The sequence below is a fragment of the Equus asinus genome, chromosome 23 (assembly GCF_041296235.1).
Source record: "Equus asinus isolate D_3611 breed Donkey chromosome 23, EquAss-T2T_v2, whole genome shotgun sequence".
Lineage (NCBI taxonomy): Eukaryota > Metazoa > Chordata > Mammalia > Perissodactyla > Equidae > Equus > Equus asinus.
The window spans coordinates 27,469,128-27,489,386 of NC_091812.1; the positions used below are offsets into that span (position 1 = coordinate 27,469,128).

The following is a 20,259-nucleotide window of genomic DNA, read 5'->3' on the forward strand; positions in this document are numbered from 1 at the left end:
TAATTTATGTACTTAACAAAGGAAGGTGAGCACCTCATGAAAGGTTTTGTTTGTTTTTTCTTTTTATCTCCATTTCTAGAGAAAGCAACTTTATCAGTCCAGTATATCTTACTTGACTAGAAGGAAACCAGGAGAATTTTAGGAATTTTGACATAAAGGAACTTTCTCTTTGTGTAATCATTTTACCAAAATGTATCAGCATAACCATCCCGTATTTTTCTAAAGAACAATTACCCTACTTCTATGGAGCTATATTTTTTAGTGGCCAGATCTTATTAGAATGATTATTCCCCAGAAGGGGCGCTGCCTGCTGCTGGGTGTCCATCCCTGTCAGGAAACATTACCATCTAGAAATGCTGTCTGTGTGTGTGCCAAGTCTTGGTTCACTGATCATTTCCTATTAAAAAGAATCTGATCCAAGGCCAGGCTAATCCTACAGCAACAATCAAATGCCTCCAGATTCAGAAATGCAGGAGGGATGTAAAATGTAGAATGGGTTTACCTTTGACCCTGGTCTAAAGGCAAGAGGGTGCATTTAACTACATCCAGAAATTTTGCCTTTGTGGCCCTTCACTCTGTGATGTCAGGACTGCCATGCTACTGCAAGAAGCATAAGTACCAGAAACACAAAATCTTCTAATGCACGTGGGATCCATTCTCAAATTGGAGAATTCCATTTATGTCACTGTTCCCCCACTTGGTGGATTATGATCATTAGAGGGGCACGCAGATTTAGTATAAATAGCATTGAATCACATAAACACATGGTTCTTTTTCCAACTTCCTGGGTTGAGTTGAACGTCAGCTAACTCAGTCCATTTTATTCTCTAACATCTGAATTCAAGGCTGTCTATTTGCCTCTGGGGACTTCTTTAGCTGCTTTCACAAGATTTGATACATAGGGCTGTAGTGTTCAGTTATTTACAAATGTGTTTTTCAGTTGGCAAACTGTCTTTTTTAGGATTGATTTCTAGATGTATGGCCCTGAAGTCAGAGAATATGATACACGTGATACTGACTTTTGGTATTTTATGATATATTCTGCATAGCGAGTTTTTGTGAGTTTGAAAGAACTGTATTTTTATTGAGTGCAGATCTGTCCCTTAGCTCAAGCTATCCTATTACATTGTTTGAATCTTCTCTATCTTTATGCATGTTTTTCAGATTGATTGATAAATTCTTGAGAAGTATATTCAAATTTTCCTCCATGAAATTAATTTCTCTTTATAATTTATATTCAGTTTTTGTTTTATTTATTTTTAGGCTATATTGTTAAAAGCATATTGCCTCTGGAGTATTATATCTTCTGAAGAATTATCCCTGTTATCATGAAATAACTTTCTTAAGCCTTAATAATGCTTTGCTGCCTAAAGTCTGTTTTGTTTGACATGAATATTGTAACACTTGCTTTCCTGTGGTTAATATTTTTCTGATATTTCTTTTTTTTGAGGAAGATTAGGCCTGAGCTAACATCTGCTGCCAATCTTCCTCTTTTTGCTGAGGAAGACTGGCCCTGAGCTAACATCCGTGTCCATCTTCCTCTACTTTATGTGTGGGACGCCTACCACAGCATGGCTTGCCAAGCAGTGCCATGTCCGCACCCGGGATCCGAACTGGTGAACCCCGGGCTGCTGAATCGGAAGGTGTGAACTTTGCTGCGCCACCGGGCCGGCCCCTGATGTTTCTCTTTATAGCATTTTATTGTCAACACTTCTGCATTATTATTTTTGGATGTTCCTTTTTTAAGCAGCCTGGCTCCCTATGGTGATGCTACCTACTATGACAAACAACCCAAGTCTCACTGCTTTAACACAACAAAGGTTTAAAAATTATCTTTAATCATACAATCTCTTTCATATTGTCTTGGAGGGGGGGCTTTATTGCTAATCCTTCTGTTTACTGCATCTCTTGGCAATCTCTCATAATGTTTGTCCCTAGTGTAGTTTGCAGTTTGGGGTTTTTTTTGTTGTTTTGTGGGTGTTTTGGTGTGAGCTCCTCTTTCATAGGGCTTTTTCTTTCTCCTGAGTGGATTTCCAGTGAATCCTAGATTGTAAAAGTAGCACTACCAAGAGGATTCACATTTGTTTCTTCTGGAACCCTAGGGCTCTAGGCCTTCAGTGGTCCTCGATGAATTTTCACTTTGACTTGAGTTCCCACACCGCTCAGGTAGTATAAATTGACACATGCCTGGCATTCAGGTAGTGTCTCTAATTCTCATAACTTGCTTGTTATTTTCCACCCAAGATTCCAGGCAAACTGTGCTTCCCAAGGCCAGAGGACAGTTTGTTCTCATCCCCTTTTCATGAAGGGGACAGTTCTTTCAGGTCCAAGGCCTTATTTAGAAGTTGAGGTCTAAACCTTGCCAGCCACTGGAGGCCACTTCTCCTGTGGGGCCCTCAGGCCTATGTCCAGTCCAAAACCCTGTGGGCTACCTTTTCGTCAGCTTTCTCAAATAACTCTGCATTTCTGGCACCTGGGGGTTTCCCTTGGTTTCTTTCAAGTTTGGAAATGTATTAATCGCTTTTTGGGTATTCTGTCTTATACAGGATTTCTTTGTATTTACAAGGTTACGTGGCATTACACTTTGCCAGACGCTTTCGAGTCTCTTTTTTTCTAGCAAAGAGAAAGAGAGTCTTAGCCTGAGAGCCCAGGGGTTTCTACCTTGAATTTAATAGCATCGTCTTATTTTTATTATATTTAAATTATGTGACTGTTTAGGCGAGTGATTCTAAGTTTCCATATATGCTATGATACAAACCTCCCTTTCAAAATAAATTTACTTAACTAAAATAGGTCAGTTTAAAGAAAAGTATTCAGTAAATTGACAAGCGTGAGATGTCTATAAAACACCATAAAGGTGGTCTATCAATACTCAAGCTTATAGACTACTTGAAAGCATTCGATGCCCTTTTGAGCTTTTGTCCTCATTTTTAAAAACGTTCTTTCGCGCTTTAGCACCCAGATAAGATGTGTGCCGTCAACACCAGCCTGGGTTGAGAATATGAGGGATGGGTTACCCAAATTAGGGAATAGGATGAGTCAAATATTCCCTTCAAAACAAACAATAAAGGCCAGCTGTATTACTCAGAGTGGGCTAGATTAGGTTGTGGTAACAAACTCAACATCTCAGGGCAAAACACAAGGAAAATTCCTTTCTTGTTTCCATCTCCAACGAGCTTTAGTAGGGGCCTCTGCTCCTCACAGTGGCTAGACCACAGGCTGCCAGAGCCCCTCCACAGCCCCCAGGGCAAGGAAGAGCACGTGGCACCCCAGGCACTTCCTCCCGCGTCTTCTGCCTGGACGTGACACCTGCCACTTCCACTCTCATTTCATTTGTCAAAGCAAGTCATGTGGCCACCCTAAGTTCAAAGAAGGGGAGAAAAGTACAATTTTATCATGTGCCCGAAAGGCTGAAAGCCAGAAATATTTGGTGAAGAGCAATAACGATTATAAAACCATCCAGCAAATGAACAGTCCTGGATCCATCCTCTAGATGGAGACGTGGAGCTGAGCATCTGTTTGGGAGGTCGGCCATAGTAGAGTCAGATGTGTGTTTACAACCCCCTCAGCCTCTTTGTAGCCGCATTCTGTACACAGAAAACCCCAAATTAAGTAGTGACTACGGATGATAAAGTAAAATACTTACCTTCACGCTGGGCTGATTTGTTACCTAGCAATCCCGAGAGGCTTCCATTACTGACCGTAAAACTTCATCTTGCTCAGTCGCCAATGACTCTGTTCGGCCACTTCACTTCTACAGATATTTATGGACCTAATGTATGAGTGTGGTTGAAGTATTTACAATAAGCGCAGTGTGGGTTTCTCCCAGGTTTGCCTCTAGGCTATTCTGGTTCAGCTTTTCTTCTTGTCCCTGGGGTTTCCTAAAACATCCCCATGGTTTTCTGTAATACCCATGGGTTTGTGAGAATCCCTCTCCTCTGATCACACCCCGATCACAGCCTTCAACTTTTCCCTTCCCCCATGCATGCCACCACCGGCTTTCTAGCACCTTCTTAACAGAATCTCTGCTCTGTGTTGCGAAGGAGTACTGAAAAACAAAGGCTCTATTCACTAATGTCAGTGAGTTCAGGGCACTTAGAAGCTCTATGGAGATTTCTGTAATAGAGAAATTTTCCCTTGCCTGGGCTAATACCCAAATCACAGTAACCTTAATTATGTTTTGTCCAACCATGACACATACTTCAATTAAATCACTGATCCTGACATTACATTTAAAATGAAGAAATGTGATACCTTAAACTTAGTCAATGCTTCATAATTTACAGAGTACTTTCATGTATATCACTGTGACGTTAGGTATTTATTAACTCCATTTAAAATCACAAAGATGGTGACCCAGTTTTCTCAGCATTAATCAGCTTGTCAGTACTAACAGGAGAACTATAACCCAGGACTATAAACTCATATCTAGGGCTCTTTCAATGATCCCAGGGTGGTGCCTATAACTTACAAACATTGACAAAACCTACAAAAAGTTAAGACTGATACTGTCTATTTTAAAGCCCTTCGTATATAATTTGGAGCGCAGGCCACCACCCTTAAGTGCTCTGTGAAGAAGGTGGAGATACAGTGTGGTTTTTTTTTTCTTTTAGGTTGACTCGTAGGCAAAGGACTAGAGAAAATAATGTATATGTGCATTTAGGGTATTTCAAGCTCAATAATTCAATCCAACACATGTTATCAGGTATTAACTTCTACCAAATGCTGAAGACATGATAATAAAGAAGACGGACATGGTTCCTGTCCTTAGGAAGCTTCAAGGCTAATGGAGAAGGGAATTATAATAGATGGCCAAAAAGAACTACAATGTTAATAGATAACTTTTTTTTCAGTGTTTTTTTCAGGCATTGCACGTTCTCCCTCTTTTCTTGGTGAGGAAACTGAGGCACAGAAAGATTAAATAACTTGCCATATGACACACAGTAAGTGATAGAGCTAAGATTTGAATCCAGTTGCTCTTTTTTTTTTGAGGAAGATTAGCCCTGAGCTAACATCTACCACCAATCCTCCTCTTTTTGCTGAGGAAGGCTGGCCCTGAGCTGACATCCATGGCCATCCTTCTCTACTTTATATGTGGGACGCCTGCCACAGCATGGCTTGACAAGCGGTCCAAACCAGCGAACCCAGGGCCACTGAAGCGGAATGTGTGAACCGCTGAGCCACTGAGACCGGCCCTCCCGTTGCTCTTAACAGCAGCATTTTGCTACTTCGCAGGTACTGCAGGGGAGACAAGGGGAGTACACCCAGATTACTTCAGGTGACAAGGGACCATTGTAAGTAAATCTGAAAAACCACATCAGCAAGGGAAACCCGCAGTCTATCCCTCTGGGTCCCAGGACTTTCAAAACTGGGGCCTCGTGCAGGCCTTCTCTTTGCTCTTCACTCCCACCTCTATGACCGGACAATTTGGTTTGCTGCCACCCAGCATGGTGTCTTGGTTTGGCACAGGTTATCTTGTTCCTGCCAATACATTGTTACCTTTGACTCACCCGCCAACCTCTTGCTCACTGATTTTCTGCTAGGGTGCATGATTCATTTTAAAGAACATACAGAGCGGAAGCCACAAGATACTCCCTGGGGTTTTGTTTCTGAAAGGGTCTGTGGGGTCGACAGGAAAAGACACAGGCATTTACTTCTCTCAGGGAAGCAGCACGGAGTTATTGGTGATAGTCATCATTATTTAACCCCATCGTCCCATCTCCACCACAAGAATGAGGCTGTCCGTTTTATTCCTATTACATAGAACGTCGTAGACACTCAATACATATTTTTGAATAAATGAAGCAAGTACAGTTGTCACTAGAGAGGTAGAATTTTGTTTTCATCACAATGCTTTATTGACAATGGGGGCTTTGACTTGGATCCTGGAGAAATTGACTTGGATCGCAGGTAGGGAAACTAGAAATGTTTGGTAGACCCGGACTGAGGTGGAGAGAAGTCTCAATAAGAGAGGGAAGGTGAGATTCAACTTAGAACTTTAACACAAAGGTTTATCATGTTTAAATTTAGATTAGTGCCTCTATCTCAACGATCCACCCTACATGAGTGAAGTTGCATGGAAGCCAACAAGAAGAAAAATATGTTATCATGATAAATGAGAATTTACTGAACAAGGGACAGGAGATAAAATAAGTCAAGGGGAATTCCCTGTGAGCAGTGGTCAGCTTCCTACAGGAGCATATAGATTTGTCACAGTTTCCTCCAGTATTTTCCTATTCTCCCACCCTTGTCTTCCCAAATGGGCTAATAGAAACGGTCTTGGGCTTGACACTGATTAGAGAGAAGAGATGGTAACTCATGACCAGAACCATCTTCATTAACGTATAATTCACCATGAATCTTTAAACATTGAAAGAAGGAAGGAAAATAGCATTAGTTGGTACCTTCTCAGGAATGTTAGGCACTTTACATTCATTGCTTTATCTTTCAACAACTCAGCGAGGTAGGTGGTATATCCCTATTTTACAAATAAAGTGAGACCAGCAGAGTATGCTCTCCTCTGCCCACAGCACTATGCTCAAATTTACGCAGCAGAGATATCTGCAAAGTCAGATCTGTCTTTACTCCAAAGCACATATATTGTTTCTCTTGTTGAAAAAATATATATCAAATGCTTGTTTAAGTATATTTTATTAGCTCTTTGCTTTTCCTGTTTCTGTATTTTTTATGTGGCGTGTGTTTGCTTACATGAGCTGGTAGATGTGACTTGCTGGAGGCTCAGAGTGAAATTGGCGTCGTAGTTCTCGTTCCCAGTAACTGCAGAAAGTCTTCATTCTAATTTGGGGCCACTTACAATGGATTTGGTATACATACTTGGCTTCCTCCCAGTGAGTTGAAAATGTTATCCTGGAATCTCTGGGTTTCCTTTTCAAAGAAAAGTAGATCCCACCTAATTTTTTACCCTCTTTGCTTTGCTTTCTTTCAGACTCCTGTCAGAGGATGTAGGAATGGACATCCCCATTGAGGAGGGAATGTTGAGTCCCAGTGCTGCGGACATGAGGCCCGGTGAGAGCAGCATTTGTTCTTTCCCTCAGCAGTACTCTATATCCAAACGTCTTCATTATTCGGGGAGAGAACCATTTCCTACGCATCCAACTTGTGATTTCAGTGATAAAAGTGAATACAGAGAAAAAAATATGTGTGAGGAAGGCGTCAGGCTCGATGTGGTTAATTTCAGAGTTGACTTGAAGATTGATACTCAGGAGTGTGGGCCACCTTTTATCTCCTGGGCCATGGCTGTATCTGCTGATGTTTTCAGCTCCTGTGAAAATTGGCTACTGTACAATAACACCCAATTCTAACTAACATCTAACTTCACCAAATTTACACTTAAGTGTGAGAATGTTTAAAATTAGAAATGTGATATAAGAATGCTCAGTACCTTGATTATTAAAAAAAAAAAAACAAAAAACCCTACATTCTAAGGGTTTATGACCCATGTCGTATACAAGAAGGAATTTTAAATTTTCAGTTGCAACCTACATGACTCCCATTTTGTACCTTTGCACTGTACCAGCTTCAGGATCACACCAAGATCCTGAACGCTGATTTTAGCAGCCAAGCCTAGAAGGTAGTAAGAAGAAGGGAATCAATTAATGTTTTTTTCTGTCCAAGTATTTAAAGTGCATTCTTCAAAATACTAGTCATGTGACATATTATTTTTAGATATTCTATGGTCAAATAAGCATGGTAGCCACTGTCTGTCAAGGTGTACTTTTGAACAATAAAGGCACTAAGGCTGTGGTTATCCTAAATGGTAGCAGTTCACTACATGTGGCTATTTAAATTAATTAAAATTTAAAATAAATTTGAAAAGTTCAGTTCTTCAGTTGCACTAGCTTCATTTGAAGTGTTCCATAATCATAGGTAGAATATTTCTATCATCATAAAAAATTCTTTCTGACAGCACTGCTCTGAGAATTTCTGTAATACAGAAACCTAATGGTTTTCAAACTTATTGATCAATAGAAACTTTTTCCAAGTAATACTTAAAAACATTACATAGAACAGTTTGAGTGATGCTCTATACAGAAAAAACCAAAAAGTCTTAATGACAAAGAAACAGTGTCAACTTCCTTAGGACAAGGCCAGAGTTCACATTCCAGAATTGAGGGGTATACCAGATGGCCTTCAAAATATTTCGTGATAGGGAATCTGGAAAGTTCTATTTTTAGGCTATCTCTCTGCCATTGTTTAGTTGGGTTCAATATAGTTAAAAATGACTTCTCCAGCTCTGTTTCTGTCAAGTGAAAGGCACGTGAGAGGCAAGATGCATATTACAGTGAGAGGATGGAACCTACTTCCACAAGGCTTAGCATAAGAAGACTCTTATAGTGTGGAAACCGTGTCAAGCAATATTGGCATAGGAGGTAGTGACTGCTTGATCAAAGGATGTAATCTGGGAGGAAACCTCAGTTTTATTAAAAAATAAAAAAAGAAGAAGAAGAATGCCAGCCAAAGAAAGGTCACTGCAGATCATACACAGAGTTGTCAGGAACTGAAGAGAAGTATTTGGGGAGTATCTGTGAGCATAACAGATAAGGTTCTTACCCTCCATCCCTCAAGGGCAAAATCTACATGAACCATATAAGATATATGTAAGCTGAACTGTTTTTCTTATGCAACTTGCACCATAAAAATTCAATTCAATATTAAATCAGTGTCAGGTTCTCAAACTTGAATAGGGCAGTTTTAAGAACTAGTTTCTGCCCATTTAGCAATACTCCCACTTCCTATTTCTACATGGCCAGGGCTGATGGGGCTGGGCAAGTCAGTACTGAGACCTGCTGATCAAGAAGGGGGTCCAAATCCCATATAAAGATTTTTAGCAGGTCTGCTTTTGCTGAAAGGACTTTAAAAACGTTTTTTGCTGGGGCCCCCACTCACTCTTGGCAGCCTTGTCCGTGGTCTAATACTTGATGTTGCTAATGCTTTTCTTCTTTAGAACCTCCTAATTCTCTGGATCTTAATGGCGCTCATCCTCAGAGAATCAAGCTCACAGCCCCAAATATCAATCTTTCTCTGGACCAAAGCGAAGGATCTGTTCTCTCTGATGATAACGTGGACAGTCCAGATGAAATTGATATCAATGTGGATGAACTCGATACCCCTGATGAAGCAGATTCTTTTGAGTACACTGGGCATGGTAAGTCGCCAAGTTGGCAAGACCAAAGCTAGATGAAAAGTGAAAGATTTTCTAAGTGGCATTAGGAACAAACCCTCCATTTTGTTGCCGGTGGCTCCTTTCTGTGATTTCCAGAAGTTTCTGTTTGTATCTCAGGTCATAGGGGCTGATGATTGACAGTCTAGAGCTTGATAGAAGAGGTATGGTTCCCAGAGGTCACACATAGCCATTGCTGCTCAGTCACTCTCTATCACAGTGTTCATTTTATTTTCCGTATGTCACTAATTGAAACTGTATCATTTAACTATTTGTTGGCAACATGCATCATCTTTCTCTTCCCACTGGAATGTCTGCTCCCCAAGGGCAGGGACTTGATTAAATTTGTTGCTGTATCTCCGATAAAGTAGGAAGGAAGGCAGGGTGGGGTGGGGTGTGGTGGGGGAGGAATAAAAAGGAAGAAAATTAAAAATTGCTGGATCAAACACTGACACTCCTGATAGGAATATCAGTGTCATTTTAATTTTTCCTTTTTCTCCCCAAATCCCCCTGGTACATAGTTGTGTATTTTTAGTTGTGGGTCCTTCTAGTTGTGGCATGTGGGACACCGCCTCAGCATGGCTTGATGAACGGTGCCATGTCCACGCCCAGGATCCGAACGGGCGAAACCCCAGGCTGCCGAAGCAGAGCGTGCGAACTTAACCACTCTGCCATGGGGCGGCCTCTCAGTGTCATTTTAGTACTTTCTCCTGCTCATTGAAATTGGGTTTGTTAAGAAATATGTACAAATACAAAACATTTGCTTTAAAAACTGGCATCTATAGTTTCTGTTTTACAGGGTGGCCTTGTCTAACTTTATCCTGTTTGAAATTGAAGGTGAAAGAATCTGACTTTATCATATTTGAAATTGAAGGTGAGAGAATTGAAGGCCGCAGCTATTGCTTCGATATTGTAGAAGTTCTTCTTAAAATTAAAAACATTCTGAACAATTTTTCTTAAAAAAGTTTTTAAATTTTCCTTAAAATTGCTTAAAAGAAATACAATTAAATGATGCCCTATCTTTTAGAGCCATGATAATTCCAGCAGTGTCATTCACAGGAGGACATAATTAGGAAATTAGGAAATTCATCAAATTAGTTAATTAATTCAGCCAATGGTCATTGAGGCACCAGGACTACAACCACGACCAGCACCGATTCAGACCCTGCCTTCACAGGGCATAAGGCTTTATTTTCTCCAGTTAAAAAGATGGAAGTGGCTCAACTACTTGTTCCACTGTTTATTGTGTTTAAGTAGAGTTTATATTCCATTTTTATCGTGTTCATGAATATCTATAGTTATCTGGGTATTTGACCCTGTAGGTTGAAAGACGCAGATAGGAGATGAAAGAAGGTCTTGAAGTCATATTCTTTTCTACCATCTCAGAGACTCCTCGCCGGCTTCTCCATCCACCCCAGCTGCCTCAGCCCTTTTCCTTCTAATATATTCTCACATGTAAGAATCATGCCTTGACTTAAAACCCCACAGAAGACGGCTGTGGCAGGACCCTGCTGGTCCCTCCCCGCTTCCCCCTGTACTTCTCTGTTGCCCCAGGGAGCTGTGTCACACCACATCTGAACCTTTTATTTTTATAAATAGTAAAACTGCCAAGCAAAGTCGTGGTGGCTGAGCAAACTGGTAATTAAAGCTGCCACTTGCTGACATAGTTCTTTTTCTTTAATCGACACAGTTATTTTGAAAGAACCAGTTTAACAGCCACAACCCTGCTTTTGGGTCTCAAATTCTAAGGACAGAATCTTAACCTAAGTTCGAATTTTAAAGTCCACCTTGATTTTCAAATGAAAGATATATGTTCATACAGTTTTAAACAAACAAACAAAAACATTAACCATTGAAAACACAAAGTACATCTCAATAGTTATATTTTATAAACAGGCAGACATAGATAACTGACTGTGTAAGAGGGATGGAATAGGTTTGAATCCCAAAGTATGAAATAAATACTTGAAAGCTGCATGTTTTTTGGGCTTCTTGTGTGAGCATCTTGAACTAAGCGTATCCATTCTAAACAAAATTGGAGTTTTAAAGGCACAGTATTTCAAGTGTTTGGTTGGTAATTTATTTTATTTAATGAACACTTTCATAGTGCTTCCTACGTGCCAGGATCCATGCTAGGTGCTTTATAAATATTAACTGTTTTAATCCTCGTGTCAACTCTGTGAATAGATATTATGTTTCCCCCATTTTAAGATGAGAACGCTGAGACACAGAGAAGTTAAATAATTTACCTAATGTCACAGAGTGAGTATTGTCAGAGCCAGCATCCAAATCCTGAGTTGTTGTCCTTACTCCTGGGCCTGGTGCTTCTCTGTAAATATATTGACAATGAACAGGAGAGGGTCTTTTCCTAGATCAGGCTCCTGTACCCCGAAGCCAAGCTTGACGGCCCGCCCTTACAGTGACGTGTTCTTTCATCCAGCCATTTTCATGACTTGAGGGCCCTTCACCAAGGGCTCAGAGGACTTTCACACCATTCACCTGTTTCATGAAGTAGCTGATGACCAAGCCTTCCTGCCGGGTTATTTTCCCATAATGTGATTTGGCTTATGGAAAATTTCTGAATCTCACAATCAAAAGATGTTAAACTGTTCTTTACTTCTGAGCAATTTTCTTGAATAATTGTGTCCAGATAGTTGGAAAATATCATTCAAGGTATTGATATAATTAAGGCTCGATTTCCTTTGATATTTACAAGTGCCAAAGATACCAGAAATCTGTAGATAGTGAAGGATTTAGGAGGTCCATCTTTCATATTAAGGGAGATCTGAGCCTTTTCTTAAATGTCTTATTATGCTAAGCCCAGAAACTTACAAATATCCAAAGGTCAGAAAAAACAATGACTTATTTCTGCTTTCCAAACCAATTGGAAAGTTATTTTTACTATAATTCAGATCTCAGCAAAGTCATCTATTTTTAAAAATTAAATGGTCGGCAAATGTTTGTGTGTGTGTATACATCCATAGTTTTAAGGTAGATGTGTCCTTTCTTACTATGATACAATAATCAAAAAACATAAAGACAAAAATTAGAGTCAAGTATACAAAAATGTTATATTTCTATTTGGGAAAAAATTACAAATTTAAGAGCTAAGCATGAGGCCGAAAAATAATTGCAATACATGACAAACTTCTATATAAAGAACTCTAACAGTTCAGTAAGGACCACAGTAGGCAAAAGACTTAACATGTGCCTCCCTCTCAGTAAGAGAAATATAAGTAGCCCATAAACACTTAAAAATTCTCATCTTCTTTAATAATTAAAGAAATACAAATTAAAACAACAAAGAAGGGGCCGGCCCTGTGGCTGAGTGGTTAAGTTCATGTGTTCTGCTTCAGCAACCCAGGGTTTCACCGGTTCGGATCCTGGGCATGGACGTGGCACTGCTCATCAGGACATGCTGAGGCAGCTTTCCACATGCCACAACGAGAAGGACCTACAACTACAATATACAACTGTGTACTCGGGGGGCTTTGGGGAGAAGAAGAAGAAGAAAAAAAAAAAGATTAGCAACAGATGTTGTTAGCTCAGGTGCCAATCTTTGTTAAAAAACAACAACAACAAAGAAACACGTTTCACCCTAAATTGTCAAGGGTGAACTTTGGTAACTTCCAGTGTTTTTGACAATATGAGGGAAGAGGTTGTCTCATATATTTTGGTGTGATATATTCAAGGGCAAAATGTCCATAAAAACTTTAACTGCTTGCACCGTCTGATCCAGCATTCCATTGCTAGAAAGTTAAGCTACAGCAATGTGTGCACAAACGAGGTAAGACGCCTGTACGAAGATACTTACTAAAGCAAATTCTTTATAAGGAGCAACAGCAAAATGGCATAAAACTATATTTCCATCACTGTGGGATTGATAAACTAGAAGACATCAGTAAAATGGAATACTCCAAGACTGCTTCTAAAAACGAGCAGGGTTTATATTCACTGAGACAAAAAGAAGCCTGTGCTATATTATTAGGTAGGAGTCACATTGTAGAACAGACGTATAGAACGTACAGAACACAGGGAATAATCATACTCTTTTGGGAAAAAAGAAGTATGCCTGTGCACATGCATATAGAGAAAAGAATCACGTCAAACAATAATGAGTGAGGGTGGCACTGGCGATTGTGCTGTCCTCATGTACAATTTCATGAACAATTTTAAAACAATTTCAGAAATTGTTTTTAAAACCGGAAGAGAGAATATACAAATTTTTTTTAAGGAGGTAGCCTCAGTAAAAGCATGCAGAAAACAAGACAAAACAGCCTCACACAGATTACCAGGGTCAAGCTAGAGCAAGCCAGAAAGTCCCAAACAGAATGAAGAGAGTTTGGTGGATGGTTAGTTCATTGCAGTGAAGAGCACGTGTGTACAGGAACATCAGAAGACAAACCCACATCAGAGCCCAGAGTTCTGAGGGAGCAGAGACCAGATGGAAAACAGGATCCTGGGAAGGGAGCTAAGATGAGCATCCAAGGGCCCCAGCCCAAGTAGGGAGGGAGAAGCAGGAAAGGATTCCAGATAGGGAGTCCAGTACAGATGGATGGATGTGCACAAGTGATGCAGTGCTTGATCTGAAGCCAAAGGTTGCTGCTCTCCATCCTTAGTAAGGTGCTGAGCGCTGGTGGGAACGCAGAGGAAACCATGGTAAGGCAAGCCTCTGTAGGTGGTGGTAGCTGTTGGTGTTGGCAAGAAACGCTAGGATTGCTTCCCAACTGGTCTTCATTTTGCTATTCTAAGTCACAGGTGATTAGACACACTTGACTATGTCTTGCAGGATCTTCCGGAACGATGGCTTTGTTGTGGCTCCCTTACAGAGTAACTGTATTGCCGGGATCTTGTCCAAGCTTTCCTTTCTTTCCTCACTCAGCTCTGAATTTTTATTGAATGCTCTGTGCGGGCTTCCAAGCTAAGTGTGGAGCGGGTTGGTGGAGGCGGATATTAAAGGTGATTCAGGCAGTTTCTTAGTCCAAGGAACTCACAGCCTCATAATAAAATAAACGAGAATGAGACAGTCACACATGCAAGGTACTATATGACAGCCTGGAAGGGCAGAGAAGGTAAGGGTTTGACTGTATTTGCTTACTAACTCCGTGATCTGACGTAACTACTCCAGTTAGTTTTTGCATCAGCATCATGTCTCCTGTAATACCTACTACTGTGCCTCATACATGGTAGGTACTTAATAAAGTATTGCTATTGTTATTATCAAAGTGCCATAAAAAGAATATGAGTAAAGTACAGTGGAATTCAAAGGTAATCTTCCATGAATGGAAAAATAAGAGTGATATTATCTCACAGAATTATAAATAATCTTTTCTTTCAAGTTACTTAAATATGCAAAGAATAACTATTGTTAAACTCTACTAGTATTTGAAGTAAAAATGGAAACAGTTGCTGCTGATTCTTTTTAAAAACAAAGTGGTTGCTTTTTTGGACGCACAAGAGTGAGTGGTAAATTTCTCCCTCAGGAATGCTCACTGGGCTTTTCTATTGCCTTATGCACGGGCAAATAGGAGTCTTGTGAACGTTTGACCTTGGAGCATTTCTGGTCTACGAAGTTATTTGTTTCTCACTTACTGTAAAATCTTTCTGTAGCATATTTTGAAAAACCATAGGAAGTAATGTCAAATTTTTGTCCAGATGTCCCAGTGGGTAAGGGGATTCAACTCCTTTGTAAGAGTCTTAGAGCAGGGGTCTGGGTTGGCAGTATCATCAATCTACTAAGCGGAGGGCCCCCAAAAGACTCTAAGCCCACAGGATATACAGGACATGTGGCCCCAGGAAAACAAGATTATCTGGACCTGATAAATAGCCTTTCGCTCCATCGGAAAGGCCTGCAGTCTTCAATTTGTATGATCAAGGATGAATTCACACCAGCCTATACCCCCTTGGACCACCACTGACACAGTACAGCTCTAGCCCTGCACCTCTCCCCACCCTCAGCTTGGCCTTAGCAGTGGATTTGGTTGTTCAATCAGTCAATAAATAAGACTTGCCTGAATGTCCTTTGTGTGGTCAGGATGGTATTAAGCTCTATAAAAGTTATACAAAACAAGCAGTTCCATCAGGTTAACTCTGCCAGGAGGTCGCTAGTTGTTCAACTGTCTCAACTGTGGAGGTCTTGTTCCATCAGCTCTGCTCTGTGCTCATTTCCAGAGGATCCCACAGCCAACAAAGATTCTGGCCAAGAGTCAGAGTCTATTCCAGAATATACAGCAGAAGAGGAGAGGGAGGACAACCGGTTGTGGAGGACAGTGGTGATTGGAGAGCAAGAGCAGCGGATCGACATGAAGGTCATCGAGCCCTACAGGAGAGTCATTTCTCATGGAGGTAATCAAGCTCTGTGCGACTCTGGGAATGGGGATGGGAATGGGGTAGCCATAGTTTTTTATTAGAAAGTGAAACTAGGGTTCTCTGCAACATGGCATCCCAAAGACCCTAGTGGGCAGTCAATGTTCAAGGGACTGTAGAGCTAAGTACATCACCTCATACTCAATTCCATAAACATTGGAAAGCCTACTATGCAAAAGTAACTTTCCCATGTGAAAAATGCTTTTCACACTACACATCTGATAGCTATAACCTTCTGTGCAAATTTCTTGAGAGCCATGGTTGTCCAACTTAATGTCTGTTCAGAACTCACATGGGTCGGTTGTACGGTTTAACTGAATAGTTTACGAGTCTCTACTACCGTGGGCTATAGGATGATCACTATTCCAGAGGTGCTTCTAATTATAAGACAGTCTTTTGAATTCTCTTCAGAAGCTTTAGGAAATCTTTTTAGACTCAGCCTGATCATTTTTTTCCCTACCTGAAGATTGCTTTTCTATAAACTCCATTATATCTATGCCTGATGACAGCCAGTTCCAGCCAAAGCCTCCGCCTGCCTAGTGAGGGACAAGGGGGAGGGAAAGCTGTGTTTTCTATTGCCAGTGCTTTCTTGGAGCTCCAGGAGCCTTGATTAATTTGGGATTCACAAAAGGTCACATGAGCATAAGCAACACATTTAACATTGTCAACCTCTGAGCACGTCAACGCCTTTTTGATTTTTCTGCTGCATGCACTCCTTTCCTGCAGTCCGGGGCACCACCCTGACCACTCAGCTGTTCTGGAAAAAGTGTAAGCTGACAAGGCAATTGTTGTTCTCTCTTCCTTAACAGAGACAGGGAAATAAGTGTCTTGGCACCACATTAAACCCATAGCTTTTGTTTTCTAACGAGCACAAGGACATCTTGTTTTTTCAATCAAGCTTTCCTCCACCAACAGACTTTCCACCTTCCGTCCCATGCATTGCTACCTCCACGGAAGGATCAGGACCACCCGGGGACTCCAACCATGATAGTAAAGGAAAATGTCCATAGGTGCCCCTGGCCGTGACCTTCCTTTTTCCCGCCTTATCTTTTGACCTGAGAGGGTGATATGGCCCTATTGTAGCTGCTGTGGGGTAGGGGCAGTTTCCAACCCCCCAGAGTGACAGCTGGCCTAATCTTGCTGAACGTGACAGTCAACTGGCTACAGAGTCAGTGCTTTTGTTCTTAGGATGAAAACCACAAGCTGACCATCATCCAGATCTTACCAGAAAGTCAGACCTCCTTTGTCCTCCCAGCAGGTATTTTTGGTTTTGTTTGCTTTTTTGGAAATAAAAACAAAACAAAACAGAGGCTGACTATAAAAGTAACCTGTGCTCATTCTAAAAAGTACCAAGAAATGGAGAAAAGTCTGTCAAAGTCAATCAAAGTCACCCAGAGATAATCTCTATAAATTTTCACCACTCAGGTCTTAAATTAAGAGCCACTTTGCTATGGAGAAGACAAGCTTATTGCTTCGCTGCTATCCTAAGGCCGAATTTTCTCTCGTTCCTCCAGTAGACTCACCGGCTTGTTCTTTCAACCACAGTGAATTAGAGGGGTTGGGTGAGTGGGTTGAGCCCGTTGGCTGCTGCCCTAACCAGGCAACAGTGATTGTCATCAGCACACTCGGGTCCTAAAAAGCCCCTGCTTCTGCCTGTCACATTCTTCTCGAAAACTCAGCTGACACCTCAGGGATGACCTGGTTTGCTGTGCCCTTCATCCCTGCCACCTCCTCCCCTTGCCATCTGCTTCCTCCATTCTGTGTCATGAGCTCGGCTTTTGTCCGTGTGACTGTCCTGTTTGTGTGGAAGAGAAGGCGGCCTCCCCCCTCCCCGGCTCTGCCACGGCCTTCTCCAGGCACTGGCCTGCATGATGTGCCTCTGGCTGCACCCATCAGAACGTTAGCGAGATGTCACCTCTTTCTCCACCATGAACAGCTTTTGTGCTCTGCAGGTAAAGACAGTTCACATGGTACTTCTGAATTGGCCAAAGCCTTGCTTACTGTGTTGGAAGCTCACACCACTTTCTTAGACCTTAATGAGGATAAAACAATACTCCTTAGTTACCAATCTATTGAGTTTGTCATCCTGGCTTCTGATGAGCATTTAAAAAGCAGTACCCACAGTGAACATGGATCTTCTTTTGGTGTCTTGCATTTTGCTATGAGGAAGTTTTCCCATTCAGGCCAGTAGCAGAGTGCCAGCTGTGCGGCACTCTGTGCAATACAACTGCAGAATCTGGGGTGATGAAAAGAGCTGCCTAAGTCACCACAAAACCAGGCCCTGCCAAGTGTCCACGCTAGTTGGGAATACCAGTGCATGACAGCAGTATTGGAACAAATAACTCAATTGTCAGCTTTGGCAACCTCAATAGGAGCTATTGCCAGAGGCCCTGTACTCGATCTAGAAGGACAGGATTCAAGACCCGTCTTTGCCACGTCACTTAACTTCTCTGGGCCTCAATTACATCAGTCAAAAGAGGGTGATCTCAAAGCTAGCGTCACCTCCTATGAGCCCACGAGCAATATCCCTACCATCTGCTTCAATAGAAAAGCAAAGAGTGGGTGGTTTGGATCAGCCAACATTGTGGGATCACATTGAGGCCAGAACTGGCTTTTTTGAATTTGAAGCAGAGAACACATTTAAAGAACCAAGGACAGTCACGCCGAAGCATTGTAACGAGGAGTTTCTTTTCTGTTTTTTTACTTCTCTTATTTCGTTATAGGAGACTCAGGTAACTTCTCGGCAGTGTTGCTGGACAAATGATCCTGGAAAGAATGAGGAGAAGCGTTGCAGGCTGGTGTGTGTGTGTGTATGTTTTGGTTGCGACTGTGACATCTTTCCTTGTCCCTCCATCCCATTTGCTGGCCAGCAAACATGTGTTACGTCCGTCCCTTTCATGCCTCTCTGTTCTGCCTCAGGTAAGGTTTGATCATCGCTTCAGAGGGTCTCAGGAGGCACCACGGTGGGATGGCTCCTGGACCTCAGTACACAGACCCCGGATTCACCTCACGGTTATCTAATAAAATACATATTATAAAAAATCAAACTTCAAACGAACCATGCAGTTGCTGACAGGCAACTTCACTTGAGGAAGCTGCATATTTAGAATAGAAATTGGGTTAGCTGACGCCCTTGAAGGGATCTGCAAGGGACAAAAAGCGACTGGTCCTACTCATTCTAGTTATTGTACTTTGCCAGCAGTTGCTACTTGAAATTTGCCCAAAGTCTGATAGCAGTGGCACCGGCTCTTGATTTAGAAGGAAAACTTTCATGAGGAAATCCTTGTCGTCTAGTTCATTCCTTACGTCTTCCATGCCCTCCTCTCCTATTCTCTTCCTCTGTTGCCTCTTATTCCATTCCTACAGTGTCCCTGCCCAAAATACAAAAGCCATCTTCATTTGTAGATTTCAGTAATTTTTATATAAAAAGACATCCCTTAGATGACTTAGACAATGATCAGAAAGTGGAAAGCTGATCCCTAAGTATTCCTTTGGTTAAATGAGCTCTAGTGAACACACGGCTGAACTTTCTGAGGACAGACAGCATTGACACAAAGAGCTGAGTTGCCATTTCAGATGACTTCTGAAGCGCTGTTTATAAAACTCAGTCTTTCCTTTTTAAAAAAAAATTCTTAGAAATCCTCCAGAAATAGAAAAAGACATCAAAGTAACTGAGCAGTCATATTCTTGAAATTACCCCGACACCCTGGAGCCAGACAGCTGCATTTAGAAAGATGCTTTTGAAAGGATGCTTTCGTACTTGCTTTTAAGTTGGATTCTTGATGTCTATTGTCTCTTTTCATGAACTCGGTCTTTTTCATTGTGCTGAGTCTGAATTAACGTACCTTAGTGGTGTAAGATTAGTGCAGCTGAGCTACCATATCTTTTGTGGACTCCTATTCAGTTATGAATCTTCTTAAATGAAATTGTTCAGTGGAACTGTTACTTCTTGTATTAAAATATATCTCCTTCTGCCGTTTTCCTTCATATCGCCTTCTAAAAAGAAGTTGGTAAATACCCACGTCTTGGAAAAGATGGAACTAAGGCAAAATATCCAGAGGGAAGCTACTGCAATCCTGTTTCATGAACGTGTGTTCCATCAGGTGTATACTTACATAGGTAGCATCTTCTAAGATATGTAGCATAAACACAGTATACAACAGCCTCAAATTAGTAATGCACACAAACCCATAATTTGGTATATTTTTAGTTGGTATCACTCTCTTTCCTCACTTCTTTTGTGGTAGAGTCACACTCTTTGTCTTTGTAGAGAACATCTTATTAAACTGCTTTTCAAGAGTTAAGCCCCTTCAAATCTATATCCAGCCGGTAGTTTACTGCCGTGTAATCACCACAGGGGTATTTAGAGTTCTGAAAAAATGAAACACGCTGAGTTCCAAGAGGGCTGGATCATGCTGGAGGGTGTGTTCTGTCCTCCTACTCAAAAGCTTTGAAGAAATCTCTGTTTAATGATGCTGAAGTCCAGAACTATGTTATATGACCAAAACTGCGAGTGTTTGAAAGGGGATTTTAAAAAATGAAAATACAGTGCGTTGCTTTTATTCTCGAGTCTGGAAGACACATTGGATTCCATACACAAACCTGTGGGGATGTGATCAACACCTGCCGTGAATTTCAAAGATGAGCTCTAAAGGAACACAGAGCTTGCTTAAAGGATGGAGCAGAGCTTGCAAAAGTGGGTACAATGTCTT

General features: G+C 41.3%; 1 protein-coding gene across 12 annotated transcripts in view; it reads left to right on the forward strand.

Moving 5' to 3' along the window:
• PRUNE2 (prune homolog 2 with BCH domain) overlaps positions 1-20,259 on the forward strand; it is a 242,660-nt gene that overhangs the window by 198,674 nt on the left and 23,727 nt on the right. For 11 of the 12 annotated variants that reach the window (XM_070495530.1, XM_044767588.2, XM_070495528.1 and 8 more), the window contains 3 exons: positions 6,947-7,026; positions 8,966-9,166; positions 15,353-15,526. In XM_070495530.1, the coding sequence (XP_070351631.1) occupies positions 6,947-7,026; positions 8,966-9,166; positions 15,353-15,526 (455 nt within the window). Of the gene's footprint in view, positions 1-6,946; positions 7,027-8,965; positions 9,167-15,352; positions 15,527-18,270; positions 20,188-20,259 lie in introns of those variants that run through there. The other variant, XM_070495531.1, reaches the window with a different exon arrangement.